Here is a 14,683-nt window from a genome sequence, read left to right as displayed (position 1 = left end):
TTGGTGTCATTTTAAAGGTATTTTCATGCCCTATAAATTTGTCTGGGCAACATTTTCCTACCTCCAATCACAAAAAAGTTATCACAAAATATAAACTTCAATCGTGAATCCCAAAAAAATGTATCCTTCAAATTTCCTCAAATTCATCCCAGATGTACCTTATGTCAAGAAGCTTCCACATAAGTTTTGTGATGGGCACTCCAATAGTTTCTGAGATATGAGCAATAATGTACATGTACGTATGGCATATAGGTTTGAAAATCAGCATTTGTAATGTATTATACAATCATTCTAACCTAGCCATGACAGGGAACACAGGGAACAACCATCAATTGCTTTGAAGTATCATATACTTTCATTTTCAACTGGGCCTGAGGGGAATTCTCATCTGGGGAATTCCAACTGGGATTTCCCATGTGGGTAATTCGAGGTGATGCAACTTTCACAGTCTAAGATCCCCAGGGAAAGTCCAAGTTGGCTTAGTGTAATGCTTAGGCCTGCCACCAACAGAAATTGGCAGTTCACTTCTGAAGGAGCTGCAGAAAAATGACGACTGCCAAGGAAAAGTTCATCTTGAAGCAGAAATCCTGCTGCAATCCTTTTGGAGCTCATGAAAAACCAAAGTCGTCTGGCTTGAGAGCTGTTAGCCAAAAAGCCATAGCCGCTCATCCAAGCCTCAAACTGCAAAGTGCACAGAAAATCTGTACCCAGTGTCGTAAGAAACTGGCAAAAAGACAACCAGGTGTGGTAGAGACTCAGAGTGAAATACCATTACCAGTGACCAGCAGCGCTATTAGCAGTAGTGAGGACAATGATGGTGGAGGTGAATCACCAATACCAGGCAGTTCAGGGGAGTTTGAATTTCATTCTCCTGAAATGGAACTGAATACACTGAATGAGTCTTTGGGATTGATTGGAGAATCACCTATTCCAAAAAAGAGACTTGCTGCAGATAAATATGTGAAATCCAAAACCAAGAAAATCGGTGACACTGTGAAGAAAAAATTGGAAATCGCGACAGGATTGCCATCTAACAAACTCCAGGATGCAGGACAGGAGATGATAGAACAACTCAAGCACAAGTTTGAATCAAGTTTGAAACTTACACCTGGGATGATCGATCACAATGTCTCAGCCATAACTGGTTATGTTACAGTGGATTATGATGGTCACTGGTGGGTTGCATGTGTCATGGAACATACCCCAGAGAGGCATGAGGTGGATGTTAAGTTCCTCCATCCACATGGACCATCCCCATCATATACATTTCTGGAACCAGCAGACCCTCTCACTATTGACTACCAGGATGTGCTTACTACTGTTGAACCAACCACTGCAACTGGAAGGACATATTGTATTTCCAAGAAAAACAAGTGCTGCTGTTGCTGCATTGAAGAGGAAATTGAACGCCTAAGTCAGGTTAGTGAACACTGTGTACTTGAACTCACTTATTGATTGTATAATACATTACAAATGCTGATTTTCGAACCTATATGCCATACGTACATGTACATTATTGCTCATATCTCAGAAACTATTGGAGTGCCCATCACAAAATTTATGTGGAAGCTTCTTGACATCATAAGGTACCTCTGGGATGAATTTGAGGAAATTTGAAGGATACATTTTTTGGGGATTCACAATTGAAGTTTATATTTTGTGATAACTTTTTTGTGGTTGGAGGTAGGAAAATGTTGCCCAGACAAATTCATAGGGCATGAAAATACCTTTAAAATGACACCAAAACCAGCTCTCTAGGTGTTATACTTTTAGAGATATGGCCATTTGAATTCGCGACGTCGCGCTAATTAGTCCAAAGTTCGTTAGTCTGTATCTCACTAATTAAGAGGCTGTTAGCAAAAATATTTGAGTTCTTGCCGTTTTTCATGGGTCCCAATTGGTTCCCAAAGTTTTACAAAAATCTGAGAGATGACGGCAGATTCTTTGATGATTTGACATGGAATGACCCACGATTGCTTTATCAGATATCTAATCTTCGTTTGGTCTTGCTAACTTACATCTGAATTTCTTGGCATTTGTTCGCTTGTTACTTTGCACACACCTTCCACCTCTCCCATTATTCTTCATTGTTTCCTCTACAACCACCACAATCGTGTTATTTTTATTTACTTTGTTCTCTATTCCCCATCCCACTCATTAATATTTTGAATACACTGTTGGCTTCCTCCTTTTCAAATGAACTAGGCATGCCTACCTGCCACTTGGTGTGCAAGTGGAGGGTCAAGGATGTGGTGTCCAAAAATTGACCAAGCTCCTTTATTTACTTTTGCAGATTGCCATGATATCCCCGGCCATGAATTGCTGCGAACACACTCTTAATACACTTCGCTACGCTGACAGGTGTTGTTCCCCTTCCCTCCCCTCCCACCCCCCCCCCCCCAATGAATGTCTGTTTTGTGGGAGGGTGGGGTTCTGGGCCAATGCTTCCAGCATATGCTCAATTCATTGTTGGAATGCTCGTTTAACACCTAAGGGTTTGTATGGTTTTTCTTACTTTTATTGGCATGACTCGTCGCGCTCCGTGCCCCTCACCACGTTGTTTCAGAGGGATAGGCATCTTTGACCATTTTGGTGTCTTTTGGGTCTTCAGGGTTTTTGGGGTCTTTTGGGTCTTTGGTGTCTTCGGTGTCTTCAGGGCTTTTGTTTCCTCTGAGTGTAAGAGTCTTTGGGGTATTTTGGTTACTCGGGGTATGTAAGTGGTGGTTTGGGCCTCTGGGCTTTCAAGGGTATTTTGGGTCCTGGGTTGAAGACACAGGGGTCTTGGTGGTTTTGAGGGTCTGGGGGGGGGGGGGGGGGGATGAAAGGGTCGTCTGAGGGGGTCTCAGTTGTCAATGTAATCAAGAGGGTTAATTAAGAGGGTTATTTTATTGGAAGAAGACGAAGACGAAGAAGAAGTTTTGGTCACATGCATAACCATATACGTTTGCTCTATTGTAATAAGATTTTTTTTTAAATCTCACCTGGACTTTAGTCGAGGGAGCTTATGCGATTGAGCAGTGTCCATAAGTCAGCCAGTCAGTGAAGGTGAATGAGTCAGTAAGCCCTTGTCATTATCGCTTGAACCAAACGCACAATTTTGGTTAAACATGGCTACAAGCTTCATAACCGATGCTGAACGAAGGTGTATTGACCATAAAAAATCTGCGCTCATTAAGGTGATATCTGGGGGGGGGGGGGGGGCTGGGAGGGGGTGGTTGACCAAAGAAAATAGTTATTTGCTCTCTGAAACTACACACTACACACTATTTCAATGAAGCAACAACCTTCATCACCCGTGATGTGCTGACATTTGTTCACGGCATTAAAAGCCCCCCCTCCCCCCCAATAGGTGTTTACTTTCTTCTCTTTTGCATATTTAATGGGTCTTCTACACCTACCAGTGATTCCCTGGTTCAACCACGTGAGCCCAGGGGCATTACTCCTATTTTATTACTTGCAAAATCGAAGATTTTTCAAGTGTATTGGTCGGTTGCGTTTGTGATTGTCTTGTCTCTGTCTGTCACCGGCCTTCAGGTCACAATTTTCAACCGATCTTCACGAAACTTCACCAAATGGTAGTTGGTCAAAAGCAAGAAGCCTATTGTTTTTGGGGTCAAAAGGTTAAAAGGTCAACATAGGCCAAAGGTCACCAACTTTGCTAAATTTCTAAAATCCTCAATTTTCATCCGATTGACCTGAAATTTGAAGAGGACTTGCATATCTGGTCACTGAATTCAACCACCAATTATTTTTGAGGTCAACATAGGCCAAAAGGTCAACATAAGCCAAAATTCTAAAATCCATTTTCATCCGATTGACTTGAAAATTGAACAGCATTTGCACATTGTCACTAAATAGGGGAACTAACTATTTTTAAGGTCAAAGGTCAACCTTACAAAATCGTCATTTTTCATCTGAAAAATCATCACTTTTCTTCCTGTTGATTCGATCTTTGATCAAGATTGTCAATTTTACTCTTGATGAAATGGACAAGTTGCTGCATCAATGGAATTTTTTTTTCTTGGGGGTGTGGGGCAGATTTTGCAAGTATCGTGCTCTGCATGACGTCGTTTTTTTATTAGTAGTGCTGTCATTTAGAAGGCTGAGAAAACTTACCTGCTTCGTCAGAGAAAGGAATGACATTGTATATTTATCTCACCACAACCCATTCCATTTGCACCTTTTCTCTCCAACAAACCCTCAGAGTAAAGGAACTACCACAGGAAGGTGGAGCGGAGGGAGGCACTGCTGAGAACAATGTGACAACAGGAGGAATAACCAACAGTGATGCGTCACCAAATGATGACGTTTCTGAGGAGGTTCTCTGTTTTCAAAATGTGGTGTCTGCAGTAGCTGTCAAGGAAGAGAATATTTTATCACAAGTTGGAGTCGTTGTGCCTGAGGTTATTTGCTGCTTAAAAGACCTGCAGCAACTACAGAAAAAGTCCCAGACAGCCGATTTTGAACTAGAGGACCATCTCGATCTGCTGGAGCGAACTGCAGAGCACGGTAAAATGTGGAAAATGCTCGCCGATCTGTCAAGCCAGGTACAAGTGTACGTCCAAGCTTTGCAGGAGGAGAAAGAGGTTGGAGAAGAAATTGGAGGACATTCAAGCACACACAGGTCACATTGATGCAGTGATAAGACTGATATTTTAATGGTTACCGTTGTCTTTAAACAGTGCTGAATTGCATGTTAAAATACTTTTTGTTTTGTGGTCATGTTGAAATTTTGAATAAAGTGCATTTATATACATATATGATGTATGTATACCCATTGTCATTGTGCGTTTATCTTCAGGGTGATCAAAGTCCCTGTGCACCAAAACGACTAACGACGAGATGTTCTTGTCAGTTGTTGCACTCAAACTGTCCCCCAGATTTCCTCTGAATCCATCCAACTTTTTCATATCGTGTTCACAAACAAAGGTGAAAACATGACCTCCACCCACCTGTGGTGGAGGTAAAACACCATTACTTGCAAAATCGAAGATTTTTCAAGTATATTGGTCAGTTGCGTTTGTGGTTGTCTGTTTGTCACCATTCTACAAGTCACAATTTTCAACCGATCTTCACGAAACCTCACCAAATGGTCGAGTTGGTAAAAAGCAAGAAGCCTATTGTTTTTGGGGGCAAAAGATCAACATAGGCCAAAGGTCAACATAGGTCAAATTTCTAAAATCCTCAATTTTCATCTGATTGACTTGAAATTTGAAAAGGACTTGCATATCTGGTCACTGAATTCAACCACCAAGTATATTTGAGGTCAACATAGGCCAAGTTTTTAAAATCCTCAATTTTCATCCGATTGACTTGAAAATTGAACAGCATTTGCACATTGTCACTAAATAGGGAAACTTTTTGAGGTCAAAAGGTCAAAGGTCAACATCGGTCAAAGGTCAACTTTTCTCAAATTCCAAATCCTCAATTTTTATGCGATTGACTTAATTTGAAGAGGACTTGCATATCTGGTCACTGAATTCAACCACCATTTATATTTGAGGTCAATATAGGCCAAAAGGTTAACATAGGCCAAATTTCTAAAATCCTCAATTTTCATCCGATTGGCTTGATTTGAAGATGACTTGCATATCTGGTCACTGAATTCAACCACAAATTATATTTTAGGTGAACATAAGCCGAATTTCTAAAATCACCAATTTTCATTTGATTGACTTGAAATTCTAAGAGGATTTACAGTGCATTCAGAAAATATTCAGACCCCTTCACTTTTTTCACATTTTATGTTGCAGTCTTGTGCAGAAATTGTTTAAATTCATTTTTTCCCTCATCAATCTACACAATACCCCATAATGACAGAGAAAACAGGATTTTAGAAAGTTTTGCAAATTTATTAAAAAGAAAAAAACTGAAATATCACATTGACATAAGTATTCATACCCTTTGCTATGACACTTGAAATTTAGCTCGGGTGCCTCCCATTTCTCTTGATCATCTTTGAGATGTTTCTACACCTTGATTGGAGTCCACCTGTGGTAAATTCGATTGATTGGACGTGATTTGGAAAGGCACACACCTGTCTATATAAGGTCTCACAGCTGACCATGCATATCGGAGCAAAAACCAAGCCATGAGGTCGAAACCAAGCTATGCAAGCCGGCAGAGCTCAGACAGGATTGTGTCGAGGCACAGGTATGGGGAAGCCTACAAAAAAAATTCTGCTGCATTGAAGGTTCCCAAGAGCACAGTGGCCTCCATAATTCTTAAATGGAAGAAGTTTGGAACAACCAGGACTCTTCCTAGAGCTGGCCGCCCAGCCAAACTGGGCAATCGGGGGAGAAAGGCTTTGGTAATAGTGACCAAGAACCCGATGGTCACTCTGGCTGTGCTCGAGATCCTGTGTGGAGATGGGAGAAACTTCCAGAAGGACAACCATCACTGCGACACACCACCGATCTGGGTTTTATGGCAGAGTGGCCAGACGGAAGCCTCTCCTCGGTGAAAGACACATGAAAGCCCACAGAATCATGTTTCTCAGTCGGAGAGTCCTTTAAGTGCTTTTTTGCAAACTCCAAGCAGGCTTTCACGTGTCTTTCACTGAGGAGAGGCTTCTGCCTGGTGCCACCAGTTACTCGATGTAGTCACATGCCTTTTTTGCCATAAAAATTGAATGTTGGATCCTTTTGCTCAAAAAATAAATGAAAAAGTAGTTGTTTTTTTTTGTTTTATTTGTTTAATCAGGTTCTCTTTATCAATTACTTGCGTGGATCGGCTCGCTATGCATGCCTCACCACACGTCGCCGCAGAGGCACAGGCTTGTTTTAACTGAGGATAATGACCTAACAACTTTGCTGTGTTATGTCATGATTTGCACCAATCATAATACAAACATTTCTTTTGCACAAATTTATTACTTGGCAAAATGTTTTTTGATGAGTGTTGATCACCCTGGTTTGTATGGGTTTTTTTGTGTTTGCCTGTCTGCTCACTTATTCTTGCCTGCAGGTCACAATTTTAAAATTATCTTCACGAAGCTTCACCAAATGGTAGTCGGTGGTCTGACAATCCAATTTATTTAAAAGGTCAACGTCGGCCAAAGATGAATCGCTTTTATCAAATTCCTAAAATCGTCAATTTTCATCCGATTGACTTGAAATTTGAAGACGATTTGCATATCAGGTCAGAGTTCAATCGCCAATTATTTTTGAGGTCAAAAGGATGCTCTGAATGCCATTCTACGTTCTCTTTTGCCAAGTATTGCTGAGTATTTTTTTTTTCCTTCCCCATTTGCAATATTGGTGATATTTTATTAGGTGTAATTGGTGTCATGCTCTAAATGGTCAAGGGTCCAAGCTGTCATCTTTTTGAAGGGTCTAAGGGGTCTAAATTGTGTTGAGGTCTGAGGAGCGTAAAGATTAAAAGGGTATAACTGGTTGGAAGGGTGAAGGGATCTCGAGGTATTGAAAGGGTCTTAAAGGTAATAATTATCTTGAGGGTCTTTAGAATCTTGGGAGTCCAATGGGTCCAAAGGATCTTATGGGTCTTTTGGGAAATTTTGGGTATGTGGTCTTTTGGGGCTTTTTGGGTCTGAGGATCTGCAGGGTATTTTTGGTCATTGGGGTCCTCTAGGTCTTGGGAGGGTGTGGGGGGGATCAAAGGGTCTTCAAAGGTCTAAGGGATGTCAGCAGTCTGGTTGAAAGGTAGTCACGTGAAAAAGTAAGTACACCCCATGTAAAGTTTTGAATTTTTCAACATATTTCAACATACAGCTATTTGATCTTCATTTCAACAATATTGATAGATAAAGGTGATATAATATAACAAATATCATGGAACATTTACATTTTGTAGTCCATTGTATAATTTAAATAAACATAAATGCAAATTTCGCATGTGGAAAAAGTAAGTACACCTTTGGCCCCCTTTGGCATAAACAACCTCAAGTAGGCATTTCTTATAACTGTCTACCAGTCTCTGACATCGACTGGGAGAAATTTTTGCCCACTCCTCCATGCAGAATTATTTCAGCTGTGCAATGTTTGAGGGGTTTCTTGCATGCATAGCTCGTTTCAAATCCCCCCCACAACATCTCGATGGGATTTCGATCCGGGCTTTGACTTGGCCATTCCAGAACCCTCCATTTCTTTCTTTTCAGCCATTCCTTGGTGGATTTACTGGTATGTTTAGGGTCATTGTCATGTTGCAAGGTCCACCTTCGGTTGAGCTTCAACTTTCCGACAGATGGCCTCATATTATACTCGAGCACCCTCTGGTACAATGAAGAATTCATAGTGGATTCTATGATGGTGAGCTGCCCAGGCCCTGATGCAGCAAAGCTGCCCCAAACCATATTTCCACCACCATGCTTTACAGTTGGTATCAGGTTCTTGTGGTCAAATGCTGTCTTTGGTTTTCGCCAAACATGTCTTCTGGTACTGTGGCCAAATAGCTCTACCTTTGACATCTGTCCAGAGCACATTGTTCCAGAAGTGATGGTCTTTGCCAAGGTGTTCATTGGCAAACTTTAGTCTTGCCCTGATGTCCTTTCTGGACAGCAAAGGTTTCTTCCTGGCACACCTCCCATGTAGATCAAATTTGTGCAGCCTCTTTCTAATGGTAGACTCGTGCACTTTGACATCAACAGTGGCAAGAGCTACCTGGAGGTCCCGTGATGACATTCTGGGGTTCTTAGAGACTTCTTTCAGCATCTTGCGGTCTGCTCTCAGGCTAAACATGTTGGGGTGGCCTGGTCTGAACAAGTTGGCAGTTGTTTGGAATCTTCTCCACTTGTAGATGATCTTCCGGACAGTCGAATGATTGATTTCAAATTGTTTGGAGATCTTTTTAAATCTCTTCCCAGACTCGTAGGCATCTATAACCTTCTTTCTGAAGGCCTCAGAGAGCTCTTTTGATCTAGGCATGGTGACGCCGCACACTTCAACAACAAAGAGCAAACCAAAGTAAATGTCTGAGGTTTAAATCAGACAGGTTCCTCCAAGATCCTCTCATGATGTTCTAACCATTTGCCCCTGATCTGGTGCACCTGATTCTAATTTTAGGTATTTGAAGTAGTGATAAATGTAGGGGTGTACTTACTTTTTCCACATGTGAAATTTGTATTTATGTTTATTTAAATTATACAATGGACTACAAAATGTAAATGTTTTATGATATGATATTTGTTGTATTAAATCACCTTTTTCTGTCAATATTGTTGAAAGGAAGATCAATAGCTATGTTGAAATATGTTGAAAAAGTCAAAACTTTACATGGGGTGTATTTACTTTTTCATGTGACTGTATATTCCAACATTGTCATTAATAGACATGTATAATTAACTGGGTGCAACCGGCATTTAAATACAGGAGAATGCACATCCATGCACGTAGGTTCCCGATTTTTTTCGTTATTTCTTTAGTGTTTGTGTCCTGGGTATAAATGGAACATTTGAGGCACAGTATTTAATTCTGCTTATCTTTCCAGACACAGCTCCAATTCGGTTTATTTACCTCAAGACACATTTGAGACATTAGCGGTCCTTGACAAAGGCGTACAAGTGCATGCTTTTGCCTTGATTCTCATTATAAAAATATTTCCCTCCATCCTGACATTTATTAACACACCTCATTTATAAAATACCACATGAAAAGTCCTTTTAGCTGGAATTTGCCTTGGCAGGAAACTTGGAGTGGGGTGCTCCGTGAATAAGACACCCAGCATGAGGTGTAGATGATTGACAGGAGAGTGGGGTGGAGTGTCTGGAGATGCTCTGTGTGGGAACAGTCTCCTCCCTGCTTAAGCAGGCATAAGAGTGGAACGCAAAGGGTTTTTCTACCTTGTACTGAGCCAGAGATTTTGAGCCAGATTGGAACTGAGCCAGAGATCTACTGCTGAAGAGGAAGAGTTACTACTTGCCAGTGCTGAGAAACTGGCATTGGGCTGAAGGAGGACCCACTGTGCCGAGGAAGAGACCAGTGCGTTAAGAAGCAGAGATCTCTGGTGGACACCGCACTATGATACCACACTGACATTCCCTCCCCTTCCACTTCCCCTTTACCCAAGCGGATGAGGAGCGGTACCTCTCCTTCAATGGTACTTAGCGAGTCCAGGGGCTGCCCCCACGCCCCAAACTCGTCTCCCACGATTCTATTTATTTCTTCCTCTTTTTCCTCGGCGTGTGGGATTGGCCCATACCATACACTTTAGGTAATTAAGTAAGATTGGAGATGGGATATGCATTAAGAGGGATGAAGCTTTTTGGGTTGTGATTATTAGCTCGAGTCCCCTTGTGTTTTTTATTATTTTAATTATTATTATTATTATTATTATTTTTGAATTTGCCTTGGCAGGAAACTCGAGGAGTGGTGCGCTTTATATAAATATATATATATATATATTTATATTTATTTATATAAAGCTACCGGCATCCTCTTAACGTGCGAGTCTGACTGAACGGAGCCTTCTGTTGTCACGAAGCATCTATCTCCACCCCAGAGCTTGAATCGTGGACCAAGCCATCTCCTTATCTGTGCTGTTTTCCCTCTCCGAAGTGGCTACAATGTCGATCTACGTGACCTCTGGGATACACCGATCCAACCCAGGGATGCCCCGCTGCCACCGGCTATAATCTCCAAACGTGTTCCCATCATAGTTCCTTCTCTGTCTTTTCCTTCCTTGGTGAGATGGAATAGGCAAAACCCAAACAAGCCAAGCTGCAAGACCAGGCAACTTCCCAGAAGTAATGTTGATCGGCGCAACTCTGGGTGCAGAAGCAATGTTGATCGGCGCAACTCTGGGTGCAGAAGCAATGTTGATCGGCGCAACTCTGGGTGCAGAAGCAATGTTGATCGGCGCAACTCTGGGTGCAGAAGCAATGTTGATCGGCGCAACTCTGGGTGCAGAAGCAATGTTGATCGGCACAACTCGGTGCAGAAGCAATGTTGATTGGCGCAACTGGGTGCAGAAGCAATGTTGATCGGCGCAGCTCTGGGTGCAGAAGCAATGTTGATTGGCGCAACGCTGGGTGCAGAAGCAATGTTGATCGGCGCAACTCGGTGCAGAAGCAATGTTGATCGGCGAAACTCTGGGTGCAGAAGCAATGTTGATCGGCACAGCTCTGGGTGCAGAAGCAATGTTGATCGGCGCAGCTCTGGGTGCAGTCCTCATGACTCACAGAAACTCGGCCTCTCGTCCCCAGTGGGTACCTTACACGTGTGGTCTTCATTCCCATTGAAAATGCTGTTTTCGGCTTTGTCTTCGCTGCGTTTGAAACTTGTATTCGGCACGGCCCTCAGTCCTTTCCGTCCCAGGCGAGAGGGAGGCAGCAAAGCATGCCGCTGCCTGCCTACCCGACTACGAGCCTTAGTATAAAAAAAAAAAAATATTTTTTTTGAATTTTGCCCTAAACAAGGTCACGACCCACGAAATGTGAAGGTTTCCAGAGAAAGGAAAATCTGACAATCTTCACCCAGTTCTGAAACGAGGAAACCTCTTCACAAGACCACTGTGCAGGTGCTGACTAGGCTCGGTGGAAAAAAAATAATTAATTTCCTACCCCCATTGGGCTTTTTATTTATTTATTTATTTTTGCTGTGATGGATAAATCTTTTTCAAAAAATTTCCTTTGGCTTAATCAAAACCTTTTCACTTTTCCATAAAACCCTTGTCTCCCATAGCATTTATTGTGGCAACCGTTATTGCTCTTCAACCTATAACCTCCAATACATCATCATCCTCGTATTTAAGACCACTTTCATCTACATACACGTCCTCGATAAAGCCATCATCCCCTCCACTGCCAACGTCCATGTGTCCAACAGTGCTTGACCACGCATAATCGGGCAGCTCTGTATCTGTAACCACATAAGCTGGAGCCTCTTGCCCTGCATCTTGTAGTCTTCGGTGCTGATAGACCCTGAAATATCTCAACCACTTCTCCCCTTTTGCTAGCAGAGTCACAATAATAATTAGACCTGAAGCTACCGCCAGAATGATCAAAGCAATTTTCCCTCCGTGCAATGTGGTCACTGATTTTGAATTTTCAGTCATTTGATCCTTGGACGTTGTTGCGGGCTGCATGGGAGGGAAGGGATGAGGAGGAGGGAAGGGATGAGGAGGGGCGAAGGGGTGCCAATGGGAAAAAAGGAAGGCGTGAAATTAGGTTATCAGCATACAATATTGTGGAATGGACTTGTCAATATTGAAACAGAATTGACTAAATTGATTTTGCACAGGGCCTGGGCTTTAACTTGATCAATTTCACAATCAAATCTTTTTTCTCTCTCTCTCTTCAATCTTTGCATTCATGGTTGTGTTGGTTGATACCCAAATGTAATCAAGAACATTTTAAGCACAGCATTTTCTATATACACAGAGGTTCAAAATTTGCAGTTACTGGAAGGCAGATTCATAAACTCGGGCAAATTCTTCGAACAACTCCTTGAATTTCTATTCAAAAATAATAAATATTATTCCACTGGTCCACAAAGCCAGCCGATCTCAAGGCCCTGCCCCAAACTAAGGGCCCATTAATCACAGCAGACCATCTGTGGAAGGTTACATGGGCTCATCTGTACCTTAATCATGCATCTAATTTAACACCATAACATTCCACATATGCTCCGGTTGGTCATCTAATGGCAGTCTCCACAACTGGGCCTCATGGACACTTGTGTCCATCGAACAGCCCAGCATTGTGGTCATCACGTCCTGTGCTGTCCTTGAGCCTCAGACTCCTGGAAAACTTGTTCAGGTTTACACTCGAGCTCTCATTGGACCTCCAGGGTATCGCCACCGAGGTGTGGCTCACCCACACCTCCACATGCCTCCCAAAAAAAAGGTCCTTCCAGCCACACCTCTCAGATGACCAGGAAGGGACCACCTCGGACCCTCCAGCAGACTTGCTTCCGAATTTACCCTGAGAACCAAATTCCACAAAGCTGTCCCAGTACCAATTTAAAGCCTTGAATATCTAATCATGGCTGGAGACAATGGCCATACGGCTCCTGGGACTCCTTTCCCCATTCTGCATGAGCAGCTGCTAGCCTTGTCCCCCCCTGCTCATCTTCCCTTTTTTTCCATTGCCAAGAGCATCCAACTGTTCGCGGCTCTCAGCACCTGCACATAAACAACAGTTGTTAGTATCAGCCAGTTGGGGCTCCCGTTAACCCGTACTCACTAAATCCTCCTGTGCAGCTACCCCCAAATTTAAGCCTGTTCCCACAAAGTCCATCATACACTCTACGGGACAACCCCACATGCTGCAGACATGCTGTGCACGGTGCAGTCACATCCTCACACAGTGCAGACACATCCTCACACAATGCAGGCACATCCTCACACAGTGCAGGCACATCCTCACACAGTGCAGGCACACCCTCACCCAGTGCAGGCACATCCTCACCCAGTGCGGGCACATCCTCACCCAGTGCAGACACATCCTCACACAGTGCAGACACATCCTCACACAGTGCAGACACCCTCACCCAGTGCAGGCACATCCTCACCCAGTGCAGGCACATCCTCGCATGGCACAGGCACATCCTCACCCAGTGGACACATCCTCATCCAGTACAGGCAGATCCTCACCCAGTGCAGACACATCCTCACCCAGTGCAGGCACATCTTCACTCAGTGCAGACACATCCTCACCCAGTGCAGACATCCTCACACAGTGCAGGCACATCCTCACAGTGCAGACACATCCTCACAGTGCAGGCACATCCTCACACAGTGCAGACATCCTCACCCAGTGCAGGCACATCCTCACACAGTGCAGACACATCCTCACACAGTGCAGACATCCTCACACAGTGCAGACATCCTCACACAGTGCAGGCACATCCTCACCCAGTGCAGGCACATCCTCACACAGTGCAGACACATCCTCACCAAGTGCAGGCACATCCTCACTCAGTGCAGACACATCCTCACCCAGTGCAGACACATCCTCGCATGGCACAGGCACATCCTCACCCAGTGCAGGCACATCCTCACCCAGTGTAGGCACATCCTCGCATGGCACAGGCACATCCTCACACAGTGCAGGCACATCCTCACCCAGTGCAGGCACATCCTCACACAGTGTAGACACATCCTCACACAGTGCAGACATCCTCACCCAGTGCAGGCACATCCTCACCCAGTGCAGGCACATCCTCGCATGGCACAGGCACATCCTCACCCAGTGCAGACACATCCTCACCCAGTGCAGACACATCCTCGCATGGCACAGGCACATCCTCACCCAGTGTAGGCACATCCTCGCATGGCACAGGCACATCCTCACCCAGTGCAGGCACATCCTCACCCAGTGCAGGCACATCCTCACCCAGTGCAGACACATCCTCGCATGGCACAGGCACATCCTCACCCAGTGTAGGCACATCCTCGCATGGCACAGGCACATCCTCACCCAGTGTAGGCACATCCTCGCATGGCACAGGCACATCCTCACCCAGTGCAGACACATCCTCACCCAGTGCAGACATCCTCGCACGGCACAGGCACGCACGCTGCAGGTGCCAGCACGCACAACAGGCACCAGTGTGTACACATGCTCTCCAGATAGTCAGATACCATGGGTGACCGTTGACATGATATTTGGATTCATATATTTCCTTACCACAAATCTGAAATGGACTAAAGCCTTATTTCTATCTCTGTCTCCACCCACGAATGTAACAATAAGGAACCACCTTTGCTCCATGGCTGTCTTGACTAT

The 14,683-nt window shown here is 43.9% G+C and overlaps 2 protein-coding genes across 3 annotated transcripts in view; one reads left to right on the top strand and one right to left on the bottom strand.

The window, feature by feature from the left end:
* The window catches only part of LOC137421608 (kinesin-like protein KIF2A), a 59,724-nt gene extending 54,953 nt beyond the window's left edge, over positions 1 to 4,771 (top strand). Inside the window, exons 15-16 of the mRNA XM_068107829.2 lie at positions 2,294 to 2,361; positions 4,205 to 4,771. Of these exons, the coding sequence (XP_067963930.2) occupies positions 2,294 to 2,361; positions 4,205 to 4,634 (498 nt within the window). The 3' untranslated portion in view covers positions 4,635 to 4,771. The remainder of the gene's footprint in view (positions 1 to 2,293; positions 2,362 to 4,204) is intronic.
* A 66-nt stretch (positions 4,772 to 4,837) lies between these two features.
* Positions 4,838 to 14,683, bottom strand: part of LOC144890618 (uncharacterized) — a 33,949-nt gene continuing 24,103 nt past the window's right edge. Inside the window, exon 3 of one of the 2 annotated variants that reach the window (XR_013622319.1) lies at positions 4,838 to 4,952. Coding sequence is in view for 1 of the 2 variants with exons in the window: in XM_078771204.1 (XP_078627330.1) it covers positions 11,665 to 12,033 (369 nt within the window). In the remaining variant the exon portion in view is untranslated. Of the gene's footprint in view, positions 4,953 to 11,520; positions 12,034 to 14,683 lie in introns of those variants that run through there. The other variant, XM_078771204.1, reaches the window with a different exon arrangement.

The sequence above is a fragment of the Myxine glutinosa genome, chromosome 2, assembly GCF_964187855.1.
Source record: "Myxine glutinosa chromosome 2, kmMyxGlut1.1, whole genome shotgun sequence".
Taxonomy (NCBI): Eukaryota; Metazoa; Chordata; class Myxini; order Myxiniformes; family Myxinidae; genus Myxine; species Myxine glutinosa.
The sequence above is the reverse complement of the archived record's forward strand: the minus strand, read 5'-3'. Positions and strand labels throughout refer to the sequence as shown.